Genomic DNA, 23,119 nt, shown 5'->3' on the forward strand with positions numbered 1-23,119 from the left:
TATCTATTGTCTACTTTTTAAATTGAGAAAACTGACTTTTATGGTATCCTATTTTAAATTCTGTTTAGGTTCCTTGTTTGTTTCTTTTTTTCAAAGTTTCTTTATATTCATGTGGATGAATGTTGAATAGTATGGATAATATGTTTACGACACAATAACTTGATCCAGATGGAAAATGATTGCCTTTTGAATATATAGCAATAAAATTGTTAAATTAAGGAGGATAAAAGCCCGGTGTTCTGAAAATAATTTCTTGGACAGTGATAATCAGAGGTCTAGGGAGATAGCTAAAGGGTTCTTTGACCTTGTTTTTGTATATCCATTTGGCTCAGAATTTTATCATTTTGTCATGTTGCCCATGGTCTCTGGAGAGAAAGGATGAAATATTCAGGTTGTTGAATCTCTTAAGTCAGAAATATGTTGTGTATATTGAAAAGAAATGAACAGTCTATAGAAATTTTTTTAAACTCTGGTAAGATAGGCATTTTAATAATTTAGAGCTCTTGATGGACTCTTTTTTATGCCTTTTAACATAGAGTCCATTATGATTTTATAGCAAAGATGGAGAAAATGATTGTGATAATGTAATATATGACAGTTTCTATCATAGTGTTTCAGTGTCTCTAACACATACTAAAGAATTCAATAAATGTTAGTTCTTGTCTTTGTTTTTCTTTGAAAACCTGTTCTTTGGTTGAAAATGTAAAACAAGCATTCCTAGGATAATATTACATAATTTCTACAGTTATATTTTTTGTCACAATTCATACAAATACATTTGCATTTTACCAAAAAAGGAAAAAAGCCTCAGTCCTCAGGCATTAACTCCAAATTCAAAAGCTTCATGCCTCCCACATACTTTTCCCCTAATTCTTTGAGTGCATCTAGAGGACTTACGTAACCAAGTTCTTGTTCTCAGGGAGAAAAATGTAGACGTTGTCATTGCACTATCGCCCAAATGACCTAAATAATGTATTCACCTTTAAGAAATCTGTCTTTGAATAGGCATTGATTGTAGTTGATGAGTATCTGAAAATAGACTTTTGATTATAGAAATAAAACATTTTTTCTTTTTTATACTCACATTTTACATTTAGTGTACTTTTAACGTTTTATGTCCGGTGTTAAGAACTCTCTATGAGCCTTTATTTTTATCTTGTAATGCTTTAGAATAACTTAAAGAGAGTACTTAATTTAAAAAAATGTGTAAGTTACAGTAAACAATTAAAAAGATGACATTTTTCATGGTCTATTTTGGATAGAAGAAAACATTTATAATACTTACATTTCTAGGAAGACTTGATTCAAGTATAATTAGGAGTATTTTAGGTAAATGGTATGTGGGAACCTAATACATTTTAAATTTCTTTAGATATTTTTAAAACATGGCTGTTTAAGTGTTTTGCTCTTGTATAATGTCTGGAATTCACTGGCCTCTGTATTTTGTTCATTGTTACATCGTCTATCCTCAGTGTATACATATTTTTTTAAAGAAACATACACACATTCCTAGAATGTGCATTCTCAATGAAATGCCCAGACATAGGTCTGTTGAATCTAATTTCACTGAAGCAGAAGGTATTTGTTAATACACTATAATATTGACAAAATAACTTAAAATTTCTCCCATTTTATTTGATCATTATTTACTTATGGTTCATTATGAGGGCAGATTTTTGATGTTAGTAATTCATATTATATAAATATAAAATGTAATATTATTTTAACATTGTACAGAGTGGAAAATCTAAAAGCTGTTGATCCTGAGTCTAGTCCCAGTTTCAATCTACTTCACCCTCAATTGTCTCCTGTGGTAATGAGTCATAAATGGTCCCTGCTTTTCCTCTTTGTCTTTACATTGGTTGTTACCATTAACATAAAAACATTTCTAGTTTTCACGATATATGTATCAGATTTTTATGAAACGCTAAGGGACATTTCTGATAGACTCCATGAGATTCAGTTCCTTCTTTGCATATTACACTTCCTGTCTATGTGCTGATGGGCTGTGGAAGTAATGACTAACGTGAAGCACTGTTTTAAGATACAGTATGCTGAATTCCCAGACATAAATTTAAAAATAAATTATGCTCATGAAAAGTATGTAGGGCATGTTTCTGCTAAAAAAAAGTCCTGGGAAAAAAATCTGAATTGAATCGAGAAGATGGAGTACCATATAAAGAATGACTCAGTCAAAGGACAGATATTTGTTTTTTTTTTATCTTTAGGCATTTAACATATTAGAAAGCTGATATATGAACAAGTACATGGATCATAAATATAAATGTTTCAGAGATGTTTTATTATTTAAGAAAAAGTCACTAATAATAATTTAATTATTAATAATAAATAATATTAACTCCTGACATTTTGCCATTTAGATGCTCTCACACATGAAATATGGGTAATAGGTTTCTGAGAGGTTCACATATTTCATATCTGAGAAAACTTGAGGTACATTGTTGCCTAAAGTAGAATTCAAATTCAATCTTGCTCTAATTCCAAGTAATTTTTCCACCTCATATCTTTTTCATAGTTGATTGATAGCAGAGTTGAGGCTATTTATGCTGTTTATAGCAGAGTCCAATAAAATAAGGACACTGCCTTTTTAAAGGACAGTGTCCATATTTTATTGGAAATAGTAAAGTTTTCAAAGGAGAAAAGTTGTTACAAGTCTGTCACCCTCTTATATCTTTTAAAGTTTCAGAATGAACTCTTTCCTTTCCTAGTTATTGTCCTTGTGTTTTAGGGATGCTGCCACCAGTTGGTAGCAGTGTAATATAATTATCTATTCTGAATGGTTTGTACATTTACTGAGATTCAAGGAGTTGGTTTCTATTCAAGTGTGTCCACTTATTCATTCAACAAGCATTGCTAGGCACTAGAGTTAAGAATGAAATTTTTATTCTTTATATGCTGTTTTATTCAAATTAAAAATTTAAACAAACTTGCATAAATGCCATTTAAAGTAGTATTTCCCTACAAATTTAAGAACAGAAATATACTTCCTTTTTACCAATCCTTTATCATTCTTTTAGCCATTCTGACCCTAATTATATGTATAGTTCCTGGTGACAGTATGTAATTTTAATGTATTTCAGGACTAATTGAATATAGTTCCCTGTGCCATATAGTAGGTCCTTGTTGTTTATCTATTTTATGTATAGTCATGTGTATCTGTTAATCCTAAACTCCTAATTTTTCCCTCCCCCTCCCTTTCACCTTTGGTAACCATAAGTTTGTTTCCTATGTCTGTGAGTCTTTTTCTGTTTTGTAAATAAGTTCATTTGTATCATTTTTTTAGATTCCACATATAAGTGATATCATATAATATTTGTCTTTCTCTGACTTACTTCACTTGTCTGATAATCCCTAGGTCCACCCATGTTGCTGCAAATGGCATTATTTCATCCTTTTTGTGGCTGAGTAATATTCCATTATATCTATATATCTATATATGTCTATAGATCTAGGTATATCTATATATATATATCTAGATCTAGATCTATATATCTCTATGTTATCTATCTATATTTATATCTATCACATCTTCTTTATCCATTCATCTGTTGATGGACATTTAGGTCTTTTGCCTCCTTAGATAGATTTATTTCTAGGTATTTTATTCTTTTTGTTGCAATGGTAAATGGAATTGTTTCCTTAATTTCTCTTTCTGATCTTTTGTTGTTTGTGTATAGGAATGCAAGAGATTTCTGTGTATTAATATTGTATCCTGCAACTTTACCAAATTCATTGATGAGCTCTAGTAGTTTTCTGATGGCATCTTTACGGTTTTCTATGTATAGTATCATGTCATCTGCAAACACTGACAGTTTTACTTCTTCCTTTTCCAATTTGGATTCCTTTTATTTCTTTTTCTGATTGTGGTAGTTAGGACTTCCAATACTATGTTGAATAAAAGTGGCGAGAATGGTCATCCTTGTCTTGTTCCTGATCTTAGAGGAAATGCTTTCAGCTTTTCACCATTGAGTGTGTTAGCTGTGGGTTTGTCATATATGGTCTTTATTATGTTGAGGTATGTTCCCTCTGTGCTTACTTTCTGGAGAGTTTTTTTTTTTTCATCATAAATAGATGTTGAATTTTATCAAAAGCTTTTTCTGCATCTATTGAAATGATCATATGGTTTTTATTCTTCCGTTTGTTAATGTGGTGTATCACATTGATTGATTTGCGGATATTGAAAAATCCTTGCATCCCTTGGATAAATCCCACTTCATCATGGTGTATGATCCTTTTAATGTATTGTTGGATTCGGCTTGCTAGTATTTTGTTGAGGATTTTTGCATCTATGTTCATCAGTGATATTGGCCTGGATTTTTCTTTTATCTTGTAATAACTATAATGGAAAAGAATCTGAAAAAGAATATATATATATATATATATATACATATATATATATATATATACACATATATATATATAAAACTGAATCACTTTGCTGTACACCTGAAACTAACACAACATTGTAAATCAGCTATACCTCATTTAAAAAAAAAGGCTAACTGGACCCTTCGCTGGAGATTTTTATGGCTTTTAGGCTTTTAGGCTTATTTACATATAAAATGAAAATACCTTTTTTCTTTTTTTTTCTGAGTTGAATGTTTTCCATAGTGAACTCATTCTACTTTTGCAACAGTGACAAATCATATAAAGTAGAAAGTAAAAATCATCAGTAGTTTTACTGCCAACGTATCCACTCTATGCTTTTTTAAAGTGTCTTAAATTTTATTTTATTTAAAAATTTATTGAAAATTTTAAATTGTGGTAAAATGTACATAATGTAAAATTTACCATCTTAACTAGGTTTTTTTTTTTTTTTTTTTTTTTTTTTTTGCGGTACGTGGGCCTCTCACTGTTGTGGCCTCTCCCGTTGTGGAGCACAGGCTCCGGACGCGCAGGCTCAGCGGCCATGGCTCACTGGCCAAGCCGCTCTGTGGCATGTGGGATCTTCCTGGACCGGGGCACGAACCCGTGTGCCCTGCACTGGCAGGCGGACTCTCAACCACTGCGCCACTAGGGAAGCCCCATCTTAACTAGTTTTTAAGTGTACAGTTCAGTAGTGTTAAGTACATTCACATTGTTGTGCAACTGTTCTCCAGAACTTTTTTTCATCTTGCTGAAGTGCTATGCCCATTACAATTCCTCTTTCCTTTCCTCCCAGCCTCAGGCAACCACCCTTCTACTTTCTCTATGACTTACTGTAGATACTGCATGTAAGTGGAATGATACAGTATTTGTCTTTCCATGACTGGCTTATTTCACTTAGATAATGTCCTCAAGATTCATCCATATTGTAGCATGTGTCAGAATTTCCTTCCTTTTTCCCCACTGTATGCTTTTCAAAAAAAAAAAAAAAAGCCCTCTAAAGTGTTATCTTATTATTCCTATTGCTTTGCAAGTTATTTTATTTATTTATTTTTTATTTATTTATTTTTTCTTTTTGCTGTACGCGGGCCTCTTGCTGTTGTGGCCTCTCCCATTGCGGAGCACAGGCTCCGGACAGGCAGGCTCAGCGGCCATGGCTCACGGGCCCAGCCGCTCCGCGGCATGTGGGATCCTCCCGGACCGGGGCACGAACCCGTGTCCCCCGCATCGGCAGGCGTACTCTCAACCACTGCGCCACCAGGGAAGCCCTGCAAGTTATTTTTTAAACCTAACAGTGTATTGCAGATGTCTTCCAGAAGACATCAATATTTATACACAATTATGAATATATCATTTACATTGCTACCAAGAACAGCATTCCTATTCCACAGATGGGGAAAATGAGAATTGGAGGTGAGAACCTTTCAGTTTACAAGTAGCAGTGGCAGGGACAAAATGCAGGTCTGCTTGATTCTAGAGGCAGACTGCAGTGTGGTTTGTATAGAGTAAGGATGTGATTACTGTAGAAAAATGAAGCAATTTTAAAGACACATTTCTGTGGTAGCTAAAGGATGATTGTGTGCTTTTGTTATGAGGAGGCTCCACAATTTGTATTTTATAGTTGCAGCAGACAAAAATATCTGTCTCTAGAAGCATCTTCCAAGTATCATACTACATTACATTTTCTCTTGAATCACTTACATCTGTGTTAAGACTGGATATTTCTAAGGAGGCAGCAATTGTCCTAATCAGAAATATATTTTCATTGGCCTTTCAAAAAGCCAGAGATAAAAGAGCAGAGAAGAAATTATCTGCTTCTTATCTGAAGGATAATGAAAAGTGAAAATTGCTGAAACTCCCAGTGAGCTACATCAGATATCATAATTAGTGTAGCTCGTTACAAGCATTTTAGAGCTAGAAAAGACCACAGAAATAATCTAAACCTATTTCTTAATTTCATAAAAATGAGGTACTGTTGTGAAATGGCTACCTGAAGTAGTTGACTATGCATTTAGGCTTGAAATCTAAGTTTCTTGTTTCTCAGGAGTTCTCTTTCAGCTACTGTTGGTGAATGGGGTTAGATTTTCTCATACTAAACTAGCTGTTACTTGTGTTTTATACTATGAGTGTACTTTGTATAAAACTTCCTGGCTTATCGTATAATTGAGGAGATTTGGAGGTCTTAATGATTTCCATTTTTATAGAATTTTTGAGGGCTATAGATGTATGTGGGTTGGAAATGTTTTTGTTACACTGTTAAAGTAGTTGATTTCTCACAAGTTGATTCAGCATTTACTACTAACTCTAACATGATAGGGAGTGAACAGGTAGTGTGGGCTATCAAGACTAGGTGTTGCTCATAATCATTAAAAAACAAGGGAATTGGGGTACAAATTTTCTTAAATTTCCAGCCCTGATCAGTCAAGCAGTTGTTGATGGAATCCATTACCTTTGTGAGTTTTGTTAATGGCAGAGACCTAATTGAAAATCAGAGTTCTTCCAGAGAAAGGTCAAATCAGCTAAAGATGATAGAACAGGCCTGGCAGACTATAGTCTGAGGGCCACCTGTTTCTGCAAGCTAACAGTGTTTTTTAAAAAAATATTTTAAGTGGTTTAAAAAAATCAAAAGAAGAAAAATATTTCATGATACATGAAAATGATAAGAAATCCAGTTTCACAGTCTAAAAATAAAGTTTTATGGGAACACAGCTACATATACTCATTTGTTTATGTGTTGTTTGTGGTAACTTTTGCACTATAATGGCAGAATTGAGTAGTTGTGAGAGAGGCTGGATGGTCCCACAGTATCTAAAATATTTACTGTTTGGTCCTTTGTAGAAAGAGTGCCGGCCCCTGTTAAAACATCAGTATTATTTTATGTTTTGGAGTACCATGCAAATTTGTGGCTTTCTTTGCTTACCAAAAACTCTAGCTGAATGCTACTACATTTCTTGAAGGATTCTCCACTGTTTTTTTGCCTCAGGGACAACCCACAGTAGTCCATTCATGACTGTTTTTCATGACTTCCTTTGCTTATTTTCCCGTGGTTCCTTTTGCCAGCCAGGTGAACAGACCAAAACCACACAGGAAGGTCTGTGGTTTTTCTAAAGAAGCTTTCTACAGAAGGATATGTTTGGCTTGGGTACCTCTCTGTTTGTTGTAGAAACCTGGATTTTGCTTGTGATCTTTCCACTAGAACTTTGATTCAAATATATATAAAATGACCCTCACTTTCAAAGTGTAAAATTAACAAACATTTATGTTAGATTCATATTTGTGGGCAGAAAATCTTAGTCTTTCATGTTTTTACCAGACATTTTAATAATGTTAGTTATGTTTTTCATGACTTAATTTTACATCAAGGTTAGTTGATGGTTATTCTTTTTCCTTGGTTAGCCTTAAACATTTAAGCCAATGTCTCGTTTTACAGCAATCTTTTTTTTAAAGTTTATTTTATTTATTTATTTATTTTTGGCTGTGTTGGGTCTTCATTGCTGTGCACGAGGTTTCTCTAGTTGCGGCGAGCGGAGGCTACTCTTTGTTGCAGTGCCTGGGCTTCTCATTGCGGTGGCTTCTCTTGTTGTGGAGCACGGGCTCTAGGCGCACGGGCTTCAGTAGTTGCAGCACGCGGGCTCAGTAGTTGTGGCTCCCGGGCTCTAGAGCACAGGCTCAGTAGTTGTGGCACACGGGCTTAGTTGCTCCGCAGTATGTGGGATCTTCCTGGACCAGGGATCGAACACGTGTCCCCTGCATTGGCAGGCAGATTCTTAACCACTGTGCCACCAGGGCAGCCCTACAGTAATCTTTTGATAGAATAAAAACATCAGTGGTATTCCACCTCTTATAAAAGTTATTCCCCCCCATCTGTGTTCACTTGATGTCAGTTCTCTTGGGGCTCGTGTAAGAAAGGAGTGGCCCTGCTACTTTATAAGAGGTCTGAGTTTTACAGCTACTGAGGGCTTTGGATTCTGCCACCATTCTTTTCAAGCATAGCAAACAGGTGTTGTCTATCTAGAAATAAGCCTATCTGAAGGTTTGGAGTTGGGTAAAGCAGATCTTCTCTCAGGTTTCAGCTTGCCTTTGGTCATAATTGTGCTTTTGTGCTTGGTGAGGATGGTTCTTAATTTTGTCTTGGAGAATGTATAGCACTGGTCTGGGCCATGGTATTGAGTTAACCAGTCCCTGTCTTACGCATAGGGCTGTTTTGTTATCTGGTTGGTGCTTGATGCTTCTCTGTCTTAGCTTACTTAAACGTTTTGAGGTATGGAGAGCTCACTCATGGGAGGGGATGGGCTCATGCTGTTAGAATCTTCTTCAGTCAGAGAACCCTTTTTGCAGTGGAGTCTTCTCACATTATGGAATAGGCCATGTGGTAATTGTGCAGCTCAGTAAGCAAAACCAGTGAAGGATGACAGAACATGAAAAGGAAATACTGAGGTGGATGCAGGCTGGAGTGGGTGGTAAGAAGCATGGGTGAGCATCAACTTCTTAGGTAACCTTTGTTCTGACTTAGAGTAAAGGGAAGTTGGGATGAAGCATACCATTAAGGCATTTTGATGTAACTGACTTGTTGGTGAGGAGGGTGAGAATAGAGACTGGAGGGAAAACCCCATATTATCATTTCTGGAGTAACAGGGTAAGCATTTTTAATCCAATCCTGGACTTGGGGTTTTAAAATGTGCAATAAAGTGAGTTATTGTATGGGTTTGAAATACAATGTAAGATACTATGGTAAAATTATGGTAAATGGTTTTATGGTACATTCTCCTTTTCTGAGGAGGGTAAAGGGCTATGGACTCCCACACCAAGAACTACTCCAGATAGGAAAGCCATGGCGGAGAAAGAGAGGAGGTGTGTCTCAGTCTGAGCTGTCATCTACAGAAAACTTGGCACTCCCTGTCCAGGCTGTCTCAATCATGTTTTGGAAGGAGGGGTCACCTTCAGAAGCTTTATCGCTGGCACCCAGGCCTTGTTGTCCTAAGAGGTATGACCCACCAGGGCATGAACTCTCCAGTAGGCTTGGCCTCCAACAGTTATTTCTGCTGTGTTTCATGAATGTTTGTATTTGTCTGTTCACCCCTAGGCTGAGTTACTGGGGCCTGTCTAGGGAGGAACAGTGCCTGAACAGTTGGAGGAGTCAGCCATTCAGCGTGAATGCACTGGATTTGGACAATACCTGCTGGCTCCCTGGCTTCCCACCCTTGAGGTGGGGCTGTTCCCAAAGCCCTGTCAGCGTGGAGGAGGGGATGCTGTGGGCTGGAGGAGGAGGAAGCGCTCCCTGCTGGGAGTTACTTGAGTTTTCTCATCCAGCTGTAATTGGTTTAAAGTAGAATCCTGTATCATTGGATTTGAGCTGGATTTTAGGGGTCATCCAGTTCAACCTCCTCATTTTGCCTATTGGGAATAGACACCTGTGAGGGTTCCAGGACTTATCCCAGACCAGAGAGGTAATGAGTGGCAGTGTAGAGGCTAGACCCCAGGTCTGTTGATTCAGTAACTATGCTTCTTCCGGCTTGGACTGTGAAGGGGTAAACTGTAGCATGAATCTGGGATGCGGTTTGGGGGTGCAGCATGGGCTGCTCCTGAGTCAGTAAGTTACACTTAGGACAGTGGTCCCTGGGCTGTAGGCTGGAACAGGTGACCTGCAAAGGACCTCTGACTCCCATGACTTGTAAGTACATTTTGGAGCGGACCGTGATGTGATTGTTTCTGTGTCCGAGGGGTGCCTCTAGACATACTAGCGAGTCTCCTTTGCCAAGGGTGAGATGAGGCAAGAGGAGATTCCTGGGGAGGAAGGCAGGGGCGTCTAGTTGAAGGTGCTCTCCTCCTGAGTGAGCTTTGAAGTTGCAGTCAGAGGAACCTGCTCAGACTCTTTAGAGGCCAGACAAGTAGTATCTACTGTGACATTTGGAAACTGAAAAGTAGAAAGGGAGGGACATAGTGGTTGCTAGGAGTGTGCAGGTAGTACATAGTACAGGTCCTTTTATGGTTATAGCTTTCTGCACTTGAGTACTTACTTCTGCCTAACTGGCTAATGCAACTCTCATTTTAAGCTCTCACAGTGACTGTACGCCTTGTCCCTTTCATTCTGGTTATCTGTTTAATTTTTCTGCATGTTGGAATTGAAGATGGATTATAAAAAGTATTTTTATAAACTCTGAATTTTTATTAATACATGGCTTATTAGAATATCTGGCAAACTGCAGGGTTGGAAAGAATGAACCTAGTTTTGGGAAACAATTTTTCTTGTTCTGCTTCCATTTATTGATCACCTGCTCTATGGAGGCAGTGTGTGTAGTCGTTAGGCACAGGACTCTGAACGACACCACTTGGGTTAAATCCTGGCTCTGTTATGTATAGTGTGTGACCTCAGTTAAGTTACATACCCTCCATGCCTCAGTTTCCTTGCTTATAAAATGAAGATAATACCTCCCAGGGTTGTTGTGAGGGTTAAGTAAGTTATTAATCTATGAGTTAGAACAGTGCCTGGTCCACATTAAGTGCTGTTTACATATTAGCTGTTATCACATCCCAGGCATTGATCTAGGCGCTTTGTCACTTAACTTATGAGGCAATTGAAGTCAAGAGAGATTTAAAAACTTGCTTAAGATCATCCAGCTAAGAAGTGGCTAAGCTGTGGCTTAAACCTTCTCTGTCTGACACAGGGCCTGCCTCTCAACCACTCTGCTGGCTTTCTGAGGTGTGGCAAATCACTTAACTGTATTGTAGGTTTTATAGCTATCTACCCATCTATCCATCTATCTTCTACTTTCTAATTTGGATTTTTCATTATGTTCTCATTTTGTTAATAAAATGCATTTCCTTAAAATATCTGTGACTTAAGAGTTATAAATAAAATATAAAAGATAAAAATAAAACAATTGCTCTTACAATAATGCTGCTCAAATAATTAAAGAACTTTAAAAATCCATGCTAACAGTACTAAATTGTGAAAGGCTTAAAACGTCATTTCATGTGACATCTGATAATGGCTATCAGTGTTGCCACACACATGTAAGATGCGTGGAAATTAAGACAGTTATTATTAGGCATTTTAAGCATACCATTTTAAAACAATCATGGCATTAATGTTTTAACCATTTGCACATTTTAATTACCAGGAAGAAAGTATATCAAATTTTTATAGCTCATGGAAGGCTCCCCAGCCAGTACCCTAGATTGAGACAAAGAGAATTAAAGCCAGAGAAGTGAGACAAGGTTGCTTAGCAACAATGACAGGTGAGGTTGATGGGAATTAACAGCTTTTGACTGTTAGCAGAATGGCAGTGTAATGGGATCTGCTTATGGTAATGAAGCATTGACTAGATGGCTGAATGTAATGATGCTTTCTCACTTATTTCATAAAATTATAGATGATTTTGAGCCCAGAATGTTTAGATTTCTATACTATTTATACTTTTGATATTGTATTGAAAATTAGAATCATATTGTATAGTATTGTCAACTTTGTAATTATCTTATGGAGAAACTTATTCAATGGAAAGGAAAGTAGAAAAATAAAAGCAAAACAAAACATCCCACTACTCCAGTAAAACCACTCAAAACACCAATACCTTATCTTTCTCAAAGTAGCTGCAGTTTAAGGGAGCATTAATATGTCTCTAAATTGGAAATTGTCCAACTGTTCAGGTTGCTGAAAAAAAAAGAAAGCCGATAAAAAATTAAAAAATTTATTTATATCTTGTCTCTGGGCAAGGTCTAAAGAATTGTTGTATCAAGATGAAGTAACCATTCTTAAGGTTTCTTTAGCCAGGACACACTCAAGATCAAAACAATTGACAGTGAAGGAAAAGATGGCTCAATGCATGTGACAGTGTGACATTAAAGATTACATCAGATACAGTCTGTCTCAGGAATGACCATATGTCCTTTCCATCTGATGTCTGTTTCAGGACTCAGACAAATGAGTTAAAGGTTTTAGATATGCTTTAAAGGATAGTTCTTCCATCACCTGTATTAGGTTTATTTACAAATCAAATGTTTCAAATTGATCACATGTGCAAAGTATCAAAGGAATGAACATAATGACAATATTTTTCCTAAAAATTTGGATGCTGATTCATTTCAGGTTATGTGGGTTTTTTAACACTGAGTACTAGGATGAAGTATAGATATCTTGTGTTCTTTTCACTTAGAGAAAGAAGAGAATTTATTTTTTCCTTAGTTTTAAACTAATACTACAGGAATGAAATGAGAAGAAATAATAGTTCTTTTCTAAGAAACACTTTTCTAAGGATGGCTTTAAAAGAACAGGCAAAGGAGAGCAGAGCCATGACCGTTGCAGCTTGAATCGAGATAAGCAGAAGTGTGTGTGCTCAATGTCACGTGGCAGGAGGCTTTCCCCAGAGTGGTTTGCCTGTCTAGGGAGCTGTTTCATTTTGTGTCTGATAGAGTTTTACTTTGGAAAATACTCAGTTCCCTGCCTGTTGCTTCATTATGGATTATACAGGTAAAATTAAATTTAAAATACTTTCCAGCCATGTAGAATTACTTAAAATATACTATTTTGAATTAGTATTTTAAAAATTACATTGGTTATGTTTGTAAATAAATGTATTTTAAAAATTATTATGCATGAATTTATTCCTGAGCATGTATGAATTTGTTGTACACAAATTGTGATTAATTTAGGATAAGTACTTAAGGGAATTTCTCAGACATACCCTTGTTGTTTCTTCTATTTCAGTTTGGGTCCTACTCAAACAGACTTAAAATAAACTGCAACCCATATTTAATCCACATTTCTACCCTCTGGGCCAGAAGGTTTAGAATACAAATATCTGAGTTCAGATTATGCCACAGAGAGAATAAAATATAAACACAGTCTACAGAGATTGTAAACCGTTTTTGCCATTGTGTTGGTGTTTTCTTGTGCATGTGTGTGGCCTGATCTTTTAGATGCAGTTGATGTAGTGAAGTGAATTGGACAATTTCAGTTTTTATCCTAAATTTTCTGAGTGTAACTGACCTCTTCCTTTTTTAAACTGCTTAGGCTTGTTCTCAGTTTCTAGTTTCACTGAGTGGTAAGTTGGTACAAGAATAAAGTTAAGGTGAAGTTAACCAGGGGTGGTGTTTCTTGATGATTAAGTGGGGGCTTCCTTTAGATTGGATGGGGTGAAGGTGGGGTTGGGAGGTAAGGTGGTGGTAAGGAGATATGGACATGGATCTTTGCCCAAAACTTGTGCAGGTAATTCAAAATTATATTACCGTAACTTAGAACTTTTGGGTAACAGTAACACTGTTTTCTAACAGATTCCTCTTAAACTAAACAACTAAGACTTTGGAAGATTTTTCCACCAGGGCAGGGACCTACTTTCCATACCCCGAATAATGACAGAATCCCAGTGTGTGTTTAAATTAAGCATTATTTACATGTTCTTTATAAATGATCCCTTTTGATCTATGGATGGATCTTTGGCAAGATAGCTAATTATGGTGAGAAAATCAAATTTTTTGTGAAATTGTTAATAAAATGCCATTTTTAGGCACTTGCTATGTAAAGGACTTCTGTGGTAAATATATTTTGAAGCTAAAACATTTAAAAGTAATTAATTATCCCAAATACCCAAATATGTTTTTTCTATAAGTCCATATTTCCTATTTTAGAGTTCCTTTAAAGCAACTAGTATAGTAGTATCTCTTTCACTCCTTCTCTCTCGCTCTCTCTGGATTTTGAATTTCTTTTCCTTATAACATTAGTGTACCAGAATTTCATTCCAGGGCTCTGAAATAGAATATAATTACCTGTTAGAAGGCTCACTGTATGTGTGATACTATGTTGAAGCAGAAAGGACTACATTTTATAGACATATACAAAGAAATCAAATTTCTATAATCCTACCAGGGAGCTTTACTATGAATTTGTTTTTAATTATATATTTGTACTTTTTTCCCAAAGAACAGAATCATTGATATTTTTTTCATTTTTCTGTAGTTTATGTATTGCCATTAAAACACTTCTTTGTTGTTTTGAAGTAATACTTTATAAATGCATAGGTGGTATTTTAAAATACACACAACTTTAACATGCTAAATACACATCAAGAGGAATAGTAAGAAAATAAAGATTTAATGTGAACAAAGGATACAGCTCCAGAGAAATTCCAGATATGACACTTTTAAAACTAGGTCTTGTATGTACTCTGAAGAGAATATGTGGTTTAAGTTCTTACCACACTAATAGAGATAACATTTATTAAGCTAGTTGTCTGATGTGGTAGGAAGCTATTTTTTTTTATTCCCAAATTTCAGCCATTTATTATTTTTTAATTCCTATGGGGTTCATCAATTCTTCATCAGTTAACATTCTCATTGACAAAGACCACTTTATATTAACTATAGTTATATATAACATATCAAGGGAGTACATGGGAAAATCAGAACACAAGACTTCATCAGCTAAATAGAGTTCAACTCAGTTTGCTGTTACGGAGACAAACAAGATAAATACACTGAAGCATAAACAAAATATTACGCTCAGAATAACAGCATTCCAGAAGAAAACAGAAAGCTGAAGATACAATAAAGGTCTCTAATTTACAATATGTATAATTGTATAATTTATTAAAATAAACACAATTCATGTACAAAATATTAACATGGCAGCCATTAAGTTTGTTAAGCACTTCAAATACTGAAATGTTAAAAGAGTAAAACTACACTAAGCAACTTTTGCATCAAGGGATCTAATCTAGCTCACTAGTTCAGGCTGAACATTCACTCTCCGAAGTATTTCTTCAGGCATGCAAAAAACAGGGCTAACAGGTTTAATCTGTTCTTCTCCCAAAAGTGACAATCCGGCAATTCCAAATAGAGTATGAAAGGGATCTACCATATCTCCTGGCCTGTCCACAAATCCTCCCGTTTCTTCATCTTGACATGCTAAGATGAAACTGCGCAGTTTCTCTCTGTCAATCCAATGAAGCCTTCCAATTATCTTTAGGGAAGCCAACACCCACCGAGAATAGCATACATCTGGTAACTTCTCTGGCCTTCCATTGAGTCCACCTGATGGAAGCTGTTGTTCACAAAGCCACCAACCAAGTAAATCAGAATTTACTCGATGCAACTGACTAGTAATAGCCAGGAATCCTGGGCAACAATAGATCTGCCCAGCATGGGATTCAGAACCTGGCCTGCAACCAAATCCACCATCAAAGTTCATACATGATAAAACAAATTCGATTGCCTTTTCCACATTAATAGCATCCAGCTTCCCCAATAGAGCCAAAGTTGCCACCGCACAAAAAGAGAATCTTGTGTCGATTTCTCCCCAAATATCTCCAGCGAAAGAACCATCTTCTTTCTGTAGGCTCTGAACATATTCCACAACTTTGTTTACATCAATAACATTAATACTATCATAGAGAGTAAGAATCTGGACAGCACTAAGAGTGTACAAAAGATGAGGATCGTGTCCAATACTAGCACTTACTCCACCACACTCGTGTTGACAAGACTTAATAAATGTCAGAATTTCTTCTCTATTCATGCGATGTAGCTGTCCTATGAGATCCATTATGGTCAGACCCCAATAGATGCCACTCATTCTCAAATATTCAGACATGCAGTATTCGTAGTCATCTTTCTGTGAGCCATAGGATGCTATATAATCTGCATGCTTCTCCACTAATAGGGTGTCGGGTGCATCTGACTTGATAATAACATCCTTCTGCGGTGTGCCCATGTCTGAGACCGAAGCGGAAGCTATTTTGAGTATTGTCTTCTATGGTGATTTTTATAAACATTTACATATTTGCAAATATAGGTATATTTAGTCTATTAAACTTTGAAGAAAAGAACACACATGTTTTCAGTTCATGGAAGAGTGAATTCTTTTGCATTAGAAAAGAGAATTTATTTCAGTTCAGCACAACCACTTTTGTACTAATGACAGCATCATAGCACTAAAGGGGATATCTTCCAGCAGAAAACTGAGTCTTGAATATTCAAGAATAGATGTATTTTATTTTGTTTTTCTGGAAAGCTCTTTCCCCCATGTGGTTTCCTCTCGGTTTTTGCAGGTCTTTGTTGAAATGTCATCTTTTTAGGGTGACATCATCTGACAGTTTTACCTAAAATAACCCTCCCATTCAATCACTCCTCGTTAATTCCTCTTATTTTTCTTTATAACACATACAACCACTTGATATATTACATATTTGTTTGTCCGTCTCACACTCTAGAATATAAGCTCCAAAGAGGAGAGAGTTTGTTCATGGCTGTATCCCTAGAGTGCAGAACAGTAGGCTTTCAGGAAGTAGTTGAGTCAATTTATGAATGGGGTTTCTTCTAAAAATTACTGTTGACTTACTTTAAGATTTTCACTATTATCTTTCTTTATCAGCAACATTCTAATTTAACAATAATTATTTTGACCACTAAATTATTTTGAATACTGATCTCTTCTTTCATTGCTAATTTTATCCTGAAATTAACAGTACTCGCTTTACTAATGGAAGGGCAGGGTCACAGGCAGGCAGGGTCGCAGGCATGCATAATTAGACATAATTGGTAAGCCAAAGATCACTTTGGTTTTGGAATGTATTATGTGATTTTTTTGAAGGGGCATGGAGGACATCAGTCAGTTTTATTCTTCCTTCATTTTCTTTCATTATGTTTTCCTTAGGCAGGCCATTAATATTTGTCTTCATTCTCTGAGTTCATGCCAGCTGCCCAGAGGAGAGAATGGGAGCAAACTAAAATTTTGGCATCTGTTTTGTCAAAGATGGGTCTTTAGCCACATGGATCCCAACCTTCTGAAGTGTTTAGAAATACCTCAGGCATCCAGAGGTTATAGAAACCTTAATAGGAGTCAGAGGTTGTCATATGTGTCCAGATTGCTGGCAAGTGAGACCTAATGTGTTTGTGTATATATATATATATATATATATATATATATATATATATATATATATATATATACACATTTATTTATTTAATTAATTAATTTTTTGGCTGCATCGGATCTTCGTTGCTGGGCGCGGGCTTTCTCTAGTGCGGTGAGCAGCAGCTCTCTTCGTTGCAGTGCACGGGCCTCTCATTGCGGTGGCTTCTCTTGTTGCGGAGCATGGGCTCTAGGCATGCAGGCTTCAGTAGTTGTGGCATGTAGGCTCAGTAGTTGTGGCACACGGGCTTAGTTGCTCCGTGGCATGTGAGATCTTCCCGGACCAGGGCTCGAACCTGTGTCCCCTGCATTGGCAGGGGGATTCTTAACCACTGCACCACCAGGGAAGCCCAGAGACCTAACGTTTTTAACATACTGATCCTACTATAGTTACCTAAAAAGTAGATATCTTGAAAAATATTGCAGCCTTTAACTTACTCTTAGAAATCTGTGCCAAGAAATAAATATAGGCACTCAGAAAAATGTGTTTATATATGCATATATACACCCTCACATATAAGCTGAAGAAAGAGCTACATCAGTGAGTCAGCAAGAAGTTGTCACATATAGACTATGGCCTCTGGTGGGAAGTACCAGTTGTCACTCGGTATCTGTGGCAGATTGGTTTCAGAACTGCCCTCACCCCCAAATCCGTGGATGCTCAAATCCCTTATATAAAATCGTGTAGTATTTACATGTAACCGACATGCATATTTTAAATCATCTCGAGATTACTTATAATACCTAATATGATATAACTTACATAGGTAAGTTGTTGTAAATACAGTGTAAATGCTATGTCAATGGTGTGCATCAAATTCAAGTTTTGCTTCTGGAACTTTCTGGAATTTTTTTTTTTTACCGAATATTTTGATCTGCAGTTGGTTGAATCCATGGATGTGGAACCGGTGGATATGGAGGACTAACTATATCTGTACCCAGGGATCATTTTCTCATTCTACTGTTCCTTTTGCCTTTCTGATGGCCACATCATCCACCCCCATTTGTGTTACTATTCATGTGCAACATCTGGGATGCAATTTGAAATAGATCTTATGTTAAGATACTATTCTGGTTTCAACCCTTTTGAAGTGTATTGCCCTTTCCCACTTCCTGCAGTTGTGTCTCAACACTATTATTGATACAGGCATACCTCATTTCATTGAGCTTTCTTTTATTGCTCTTTGCAGAAATTGCATCTTTTTACAAATTGAAAGTTTGTGGCAACCCTGCTTCAAGCAAGTCTGTCAGCACCATTTTTCCAACAGATTTGCTCACTCTGTGTCTCTGTCTCACATTTTGGTAATTCTCAACATATTTCAAACTTTTTCATTATTGTTACATTTGTTTTGATGGTGACCTGCGATCAGTGATCTTTGGTGTTACTACTACAACTCGCTGAAGGCTCAGATGATGGTTAGCATTTTTTAGCAATAAAGTATTTTAAAATTAACATTTTTTTTTAGACATAGTGCTGTGGCACTTAATAGACTACAGTACAGTGTAAACATAACTTGTATATGCACTGGGAAACCAAAAAAGTTGTGTGACTTGCTTTATTCTGATGGTGTGGATCCGAACCCACAGTATCTCTGAGGTATGCCTGTGTTCTCCACTGGTTGTTGACCTGGACCACTTATTTTGGGAGGGATGCATTTTTCTTAAGTTTTGCAATTTTCAGTATAGTCCTTTCTGGCATTTTTAGTTTTTTTGGTGACCCTTCTCTTTTAAGAATTTTCTTCTCCATATTTTCAGTTGATTTCTATTTTCCTTTCATTTTAGTTGAATTCTTAAAATCTAATTTTGGTAATTATGTTTTAATTTTTCAAGAGGCATTATAGAAGAGTAGTTAAGAGCCTGTGTGTTGGAACCAGACTGCCTGGGCTTGAATCCCAGCTTATCACTTAGTAACCAGTATGACCACTGTCTATCAAATGTGGATAACCCTACCTTGTAGGTTTGTTATGAAGATTACATAAGCTGATACATGTGAAGTTCCCAGAATAATACCTGGCACATAGTAAACATTTAGTAAATATTAGTTATTATTATCTTAGCTACAACAAAATATTTGTTCTTATGTAGCATCATTGCAATTTCTTCATAATGGTTCAGCATTTTCAGTAAGATAAAGGTCAAATTACCTTGAATAAATTATGCACATCCATACAATGGAATATTATATAACCATTTAAAGATGAGATGGATCTACATATACTGACCAGAGAGTTATTAATGATATTTTTTAGATGGTAATTTGCAGTTCCACAATCATATAAGAATTTAATGTTTAAAAACTGTTATATAAAGACATGTCTTTGTAAACTTTAGAAAATATTGGAAAAAGTATATACCTTAGATGAATGGATGGAAAAGAAACTTGAGCCTTTGAACTTCCTATTTTATATGATTTTAAAAGTGGGATTATTGAAAAAACACACTTTTTATGCATTTCAATATTTTTAAAATATTAGAACAAAACTTTCTTTGCTTGTGTTGGATAGACATTCTAATTAAAGTCTGTGCACTTATAGCTTTTAGAAAAAAACAGATTTCTAAGAGTAAAGGTAATGCAGGTAATGAGTCAGGAGACAAAATAATATCTTCTTTGTGTTGATGGATGAAAAACAATTATGCCCACTTGCACACAGGTGTACACTGGTGTGTGCACACAGCGTTAACATGACTGCGTTACTCAGGAGAAATGACAGGAATTCTCACAAGGTAAAATGAAGAAAAATAAGGCAAAAGAGACAGTATAGGAGAAATATGTGTACATACATATATTCCTAGAGTATAGTGGTGGTTTTCACATTTGAATAATAGTTGCAAAATAAATAATAATGTATTCACTAACATTTGAGTGCTCACTGGGTGTTAAGCAGTGTTCTAAGCGCTTATAGTATTATTTTACTGTTACATTTGCTTGTGAATTTATATGCCCAGAAAGTGTGTGGAATAGTTTACATATTTTCACATATTTGTGGTTGAGTGTACAATCCCTGATCTGTCAGTCTACCACAAGCCTACTGAAAAAACAATGAGCTCTGGAGTTATTTTAAAAGGTAGGTTATTTTTCTCATTTCTGATATTCTTAATTCCCTTGAAAAGTTCTACTTGCTGCATAAAACCAAGAACCCTGATTTGCATATCTTTGTGGTTGGTTGCTCTAAAGCCAATATTTAAATTTCTTTGAGGTCTCTTTTAGTGCCTGGTATCACAGGATGAAGATCTTGTCAGGAGGGTGAATATATATGTGGCTCTTGGTCTTGTGCATTTTGGGACGAAGGAATTCCCCTTTGAATTGCCTGCTCCCCTGAAGCCCCTGGAGCCTCTGGCTCAAGCAGCGCAGTCGGTCTGTGCAGTGTCTCTGACGTCACCAGTGTATGCATAAGCCCTGCTATTGTCTTACTGCTATAACAGGGCTGGGGATTGCAGTATCCGCTGTTGCTGCTGATCCCAGTCTTGCCCCTGCTGCTACCTAGTCCTGCCTCCCTGCATCCCAGAAGAGCCACGTCGGCCTGCCTTTCCGTGTTGGATTTTCCAAAACAGCTCTTCGGTTTTTGGTGCTGTAGGAGACCTTGCTTTTCAATCACACGGGAGAACACTGAAGCTTGTAAGAGGAGAATCTGGCAGCTGGACACAGCTTGGACTGCATTGTCTGTCTTCATGACCTCTGCTGTGTAGCAGCTCATCTCTCCACTCTCACACGTACACTCTCCTCGATTTTTCTTCCTTCCTTTTTCTCCTTCTAATTTTTAAAAGCAGCCTCTGGAGCCAGCCATGTTTGGCACTGAATCTTCATGTAAGTAAATGGATCTCACTTTGCTGTTTAGAAATCTGTTTGCTGTCATGGTTTCATTGGCTTGGAGTTCATATCACTTTGCCTTAGGTCATTAACAGCTTTTGTATTTTGGCTCTAATTACAAAGAAATTGGTCTCAGGGAAGGGACTCCCCCTTATCTGGGTTATTCATCCTTAAGGCCAGGGATGTCAGTGTGGTCAAAACCAGGCCTCCAAGAGGGAGGGGAGGAAGACAGGAATCCAGGCAGCCTCCCCAGAACGTGTTAATTGATGGGATCAAGTCTGTCACTGATCTATTGTTGTGGGTTCTATAATGGTCCTTAAACCCTAAAATAGATACTGGAGGATCTGAGATGATAGTGTTTATTAAAAAGGAAAAAAGGGCTTACATTTTTTATCTAAAAGGAGAATGGGGGTATCATTATATCCTCTTCTTCCATATTTTTACAGAAACATAGGAGTAGATATTATATGTAGATTTAAAGAATAAGAAATAAGCTTTATTTTTAAAGATGGATTTTTTCTTCTTTTTTTTTTGTTTTTTTTTTACACAATGGCTTCAATTTTGATATGCTGGCTAGTGCCACAGTCCAGCAGCATTGTATCTGTCTTAAAACTTATACAATGAAATTGCTTTGGTGCAGAGCAGGCCCTGCACAAGGGGCTGGGCTGGATGGCACTTGTAGACAGCTAAAACGGGTATTTGAAAAATGATGACCAGCCTAAGTAATGAGGATTATTTAATGCTGGATGTAGAATAGTATAACCTGTCGATGCAGTTATACAGGCTCTGCAGAATATTTTGTCATTATCCATAAGCAAAGGTGACAGTTAAGAATTTCTAAAGAGACTCAACCTGCTGACCTAGAACATTAAACATTGGCAAGACACTATCTTTGTGGGGAGAGGGGGTTAGGGTAGGAATTTAGGAAACACATTTCTTATGAATATATAATCCAACCTTTTCTTTCTGATCTCAGGTGATCAGTGTGACTATTTGTGCATAGCTGATGATTATTCCAGAATAGTAGTATTTCAAGAGAGCTAATAATCTTCAGTTCTTTTGTTTCTTGATTGGCTTTTTTAAAGGGTGGATTATTTTTGTTGTTTTACCTAGAGGCTTCCCATTTCTGAAATTACCACACTGCATTATCAACGTCAAGATAGAATAACAATGAGATGTAATGTCTCATTCAGCATGTGACAATTTTATTTTCTAATAATTTAAAAATGTTTTTTGAATTCACTTAATGATACATTTGGAATTATTGTCACCCAAGAAATAGAAACAGATTATTTAGTGGCAAAGACCTTCCAGTTTCATTTCAGTCATGGAATTTTGTTTATGTAGGAACCTAAATATAGATAGAACTATTTATCTACTAAAGAAAAATTAGTCTTATTACTTTGTTTAGCTGAAAATGGAAGTTGAAACTTAGTGTGGGACTCTTTGGGTTCTTGGCATAGGGACTCTAACATTGTGTGGCCAGGTTTACAAAGCAGACATGTTGACTTTCTTGATCATTAAACCTGATCTTTTGATAATATCACACATGTGCTATGTGCTGTGTTTGAAAACTGCTGCTTGCTTTTGGTCTCCATAGCTACCAAATTACTGCACAGGTAGAATACCATTCAGAAGACAGAACATCATCATGTAGGTTTTGGGCATTTTTTGACTTTACTGAGTATTAAATTTTGGTTCCTGCTTATCCCTAGAAGACCATAGATAGATTTGTACTGTCAGTGGTTGTAAAGTGTTGAGAATGGACTGCTTTCTTTAAATAAGGGGATTCCTTAAATCTGTACTCAGAGTTAAGACAATTGTATTTTCTTTGTGTTTTGAGGCATAGCTTTTCTAGACCTATAATATCCATCTTTTGGAGGCTATTTTATAGGCTGGGACTATCTATATTTGGAATATTCTGAAAAATAGTCACATTAAAAGTTCTAATTAGTTCAGAAGGGATCTTCCAAACCACCTAGGATATTCTTACTAAACTTTTACAATAAATACTTGTT

At 36.3% G+C, this 23,119-nt stretch overlaps 2 protein-coding genes across 6 annotated transcripts in view; one reads left to right on the forward strand and one right to left on the reverse strand.

Moving 5' to 3' along the window:
• The window catches only part of ST7 (suppression of tumorigenicity 7), a 262,181-nt gene that overhangs the window by 39,920 nt on the left and 199,142 nt on the right, over positions 1 to 23,119 (forward strand). The window contains exon 1 of one of the 5 annotated variants that reach the window (XM_081243545.1): positions 20,769 to 21,098. The exons of the other annotated variants lie outside the window; for them this stretch is intronic. Coding sequence (XP_081099671.1) covers positions 21,077 to 21,098 — 22 coding nt within the window. The 5' untranslated portion in view covers positions 20,769 to 21,076. Of the gene's footprint in view, positions 1 to 20,768; positions 21,099 to 23,119 lie in introns of those variants that run through there. 5 annotated transcript variants of the gene reach the window in all.
• LOC308622248 (geranylgeranyl transferase type-2 subunit beta-like) lies at positions 14,668 to 16,098 on the reverse strand. The gene has a single exon (XM_081243548.1). The coding sequence runs from the start codon at positions 16,091 to 16,093 to the stop codon at positions 15,098 to 15,100; it is 996 nt and encodes a 331-aa protein (XP_081099674.1). The 5' UTR covers positions 16,094 to 16,098; the 3' UTR covers positions 14,668 to 15,097.

The sequence above is a fragment of the Mesoplodon bidens genome (assembly GCF_964165515.1).
Source record: "Mesoplodon bidens genome assembly, chromosome: 9".
NCBI classification, from domain to species: domain Eukaryota; kingdom Metazoa; phylum Chordata; class Mammalia; order Artiodactyla; family Ziphiidae; genus Mesoplodon; species Mesoplodon bidens.

Excerpts from the sequence above, each read along its gene's own strand:
- LOC308622248 (XM_081243548.1), bottom strand. The coding sequence starts at position 16,093 with ATGGGCACACCGCAGAAGGATGTTATTATCAAGTCAGATGCACCCGAC.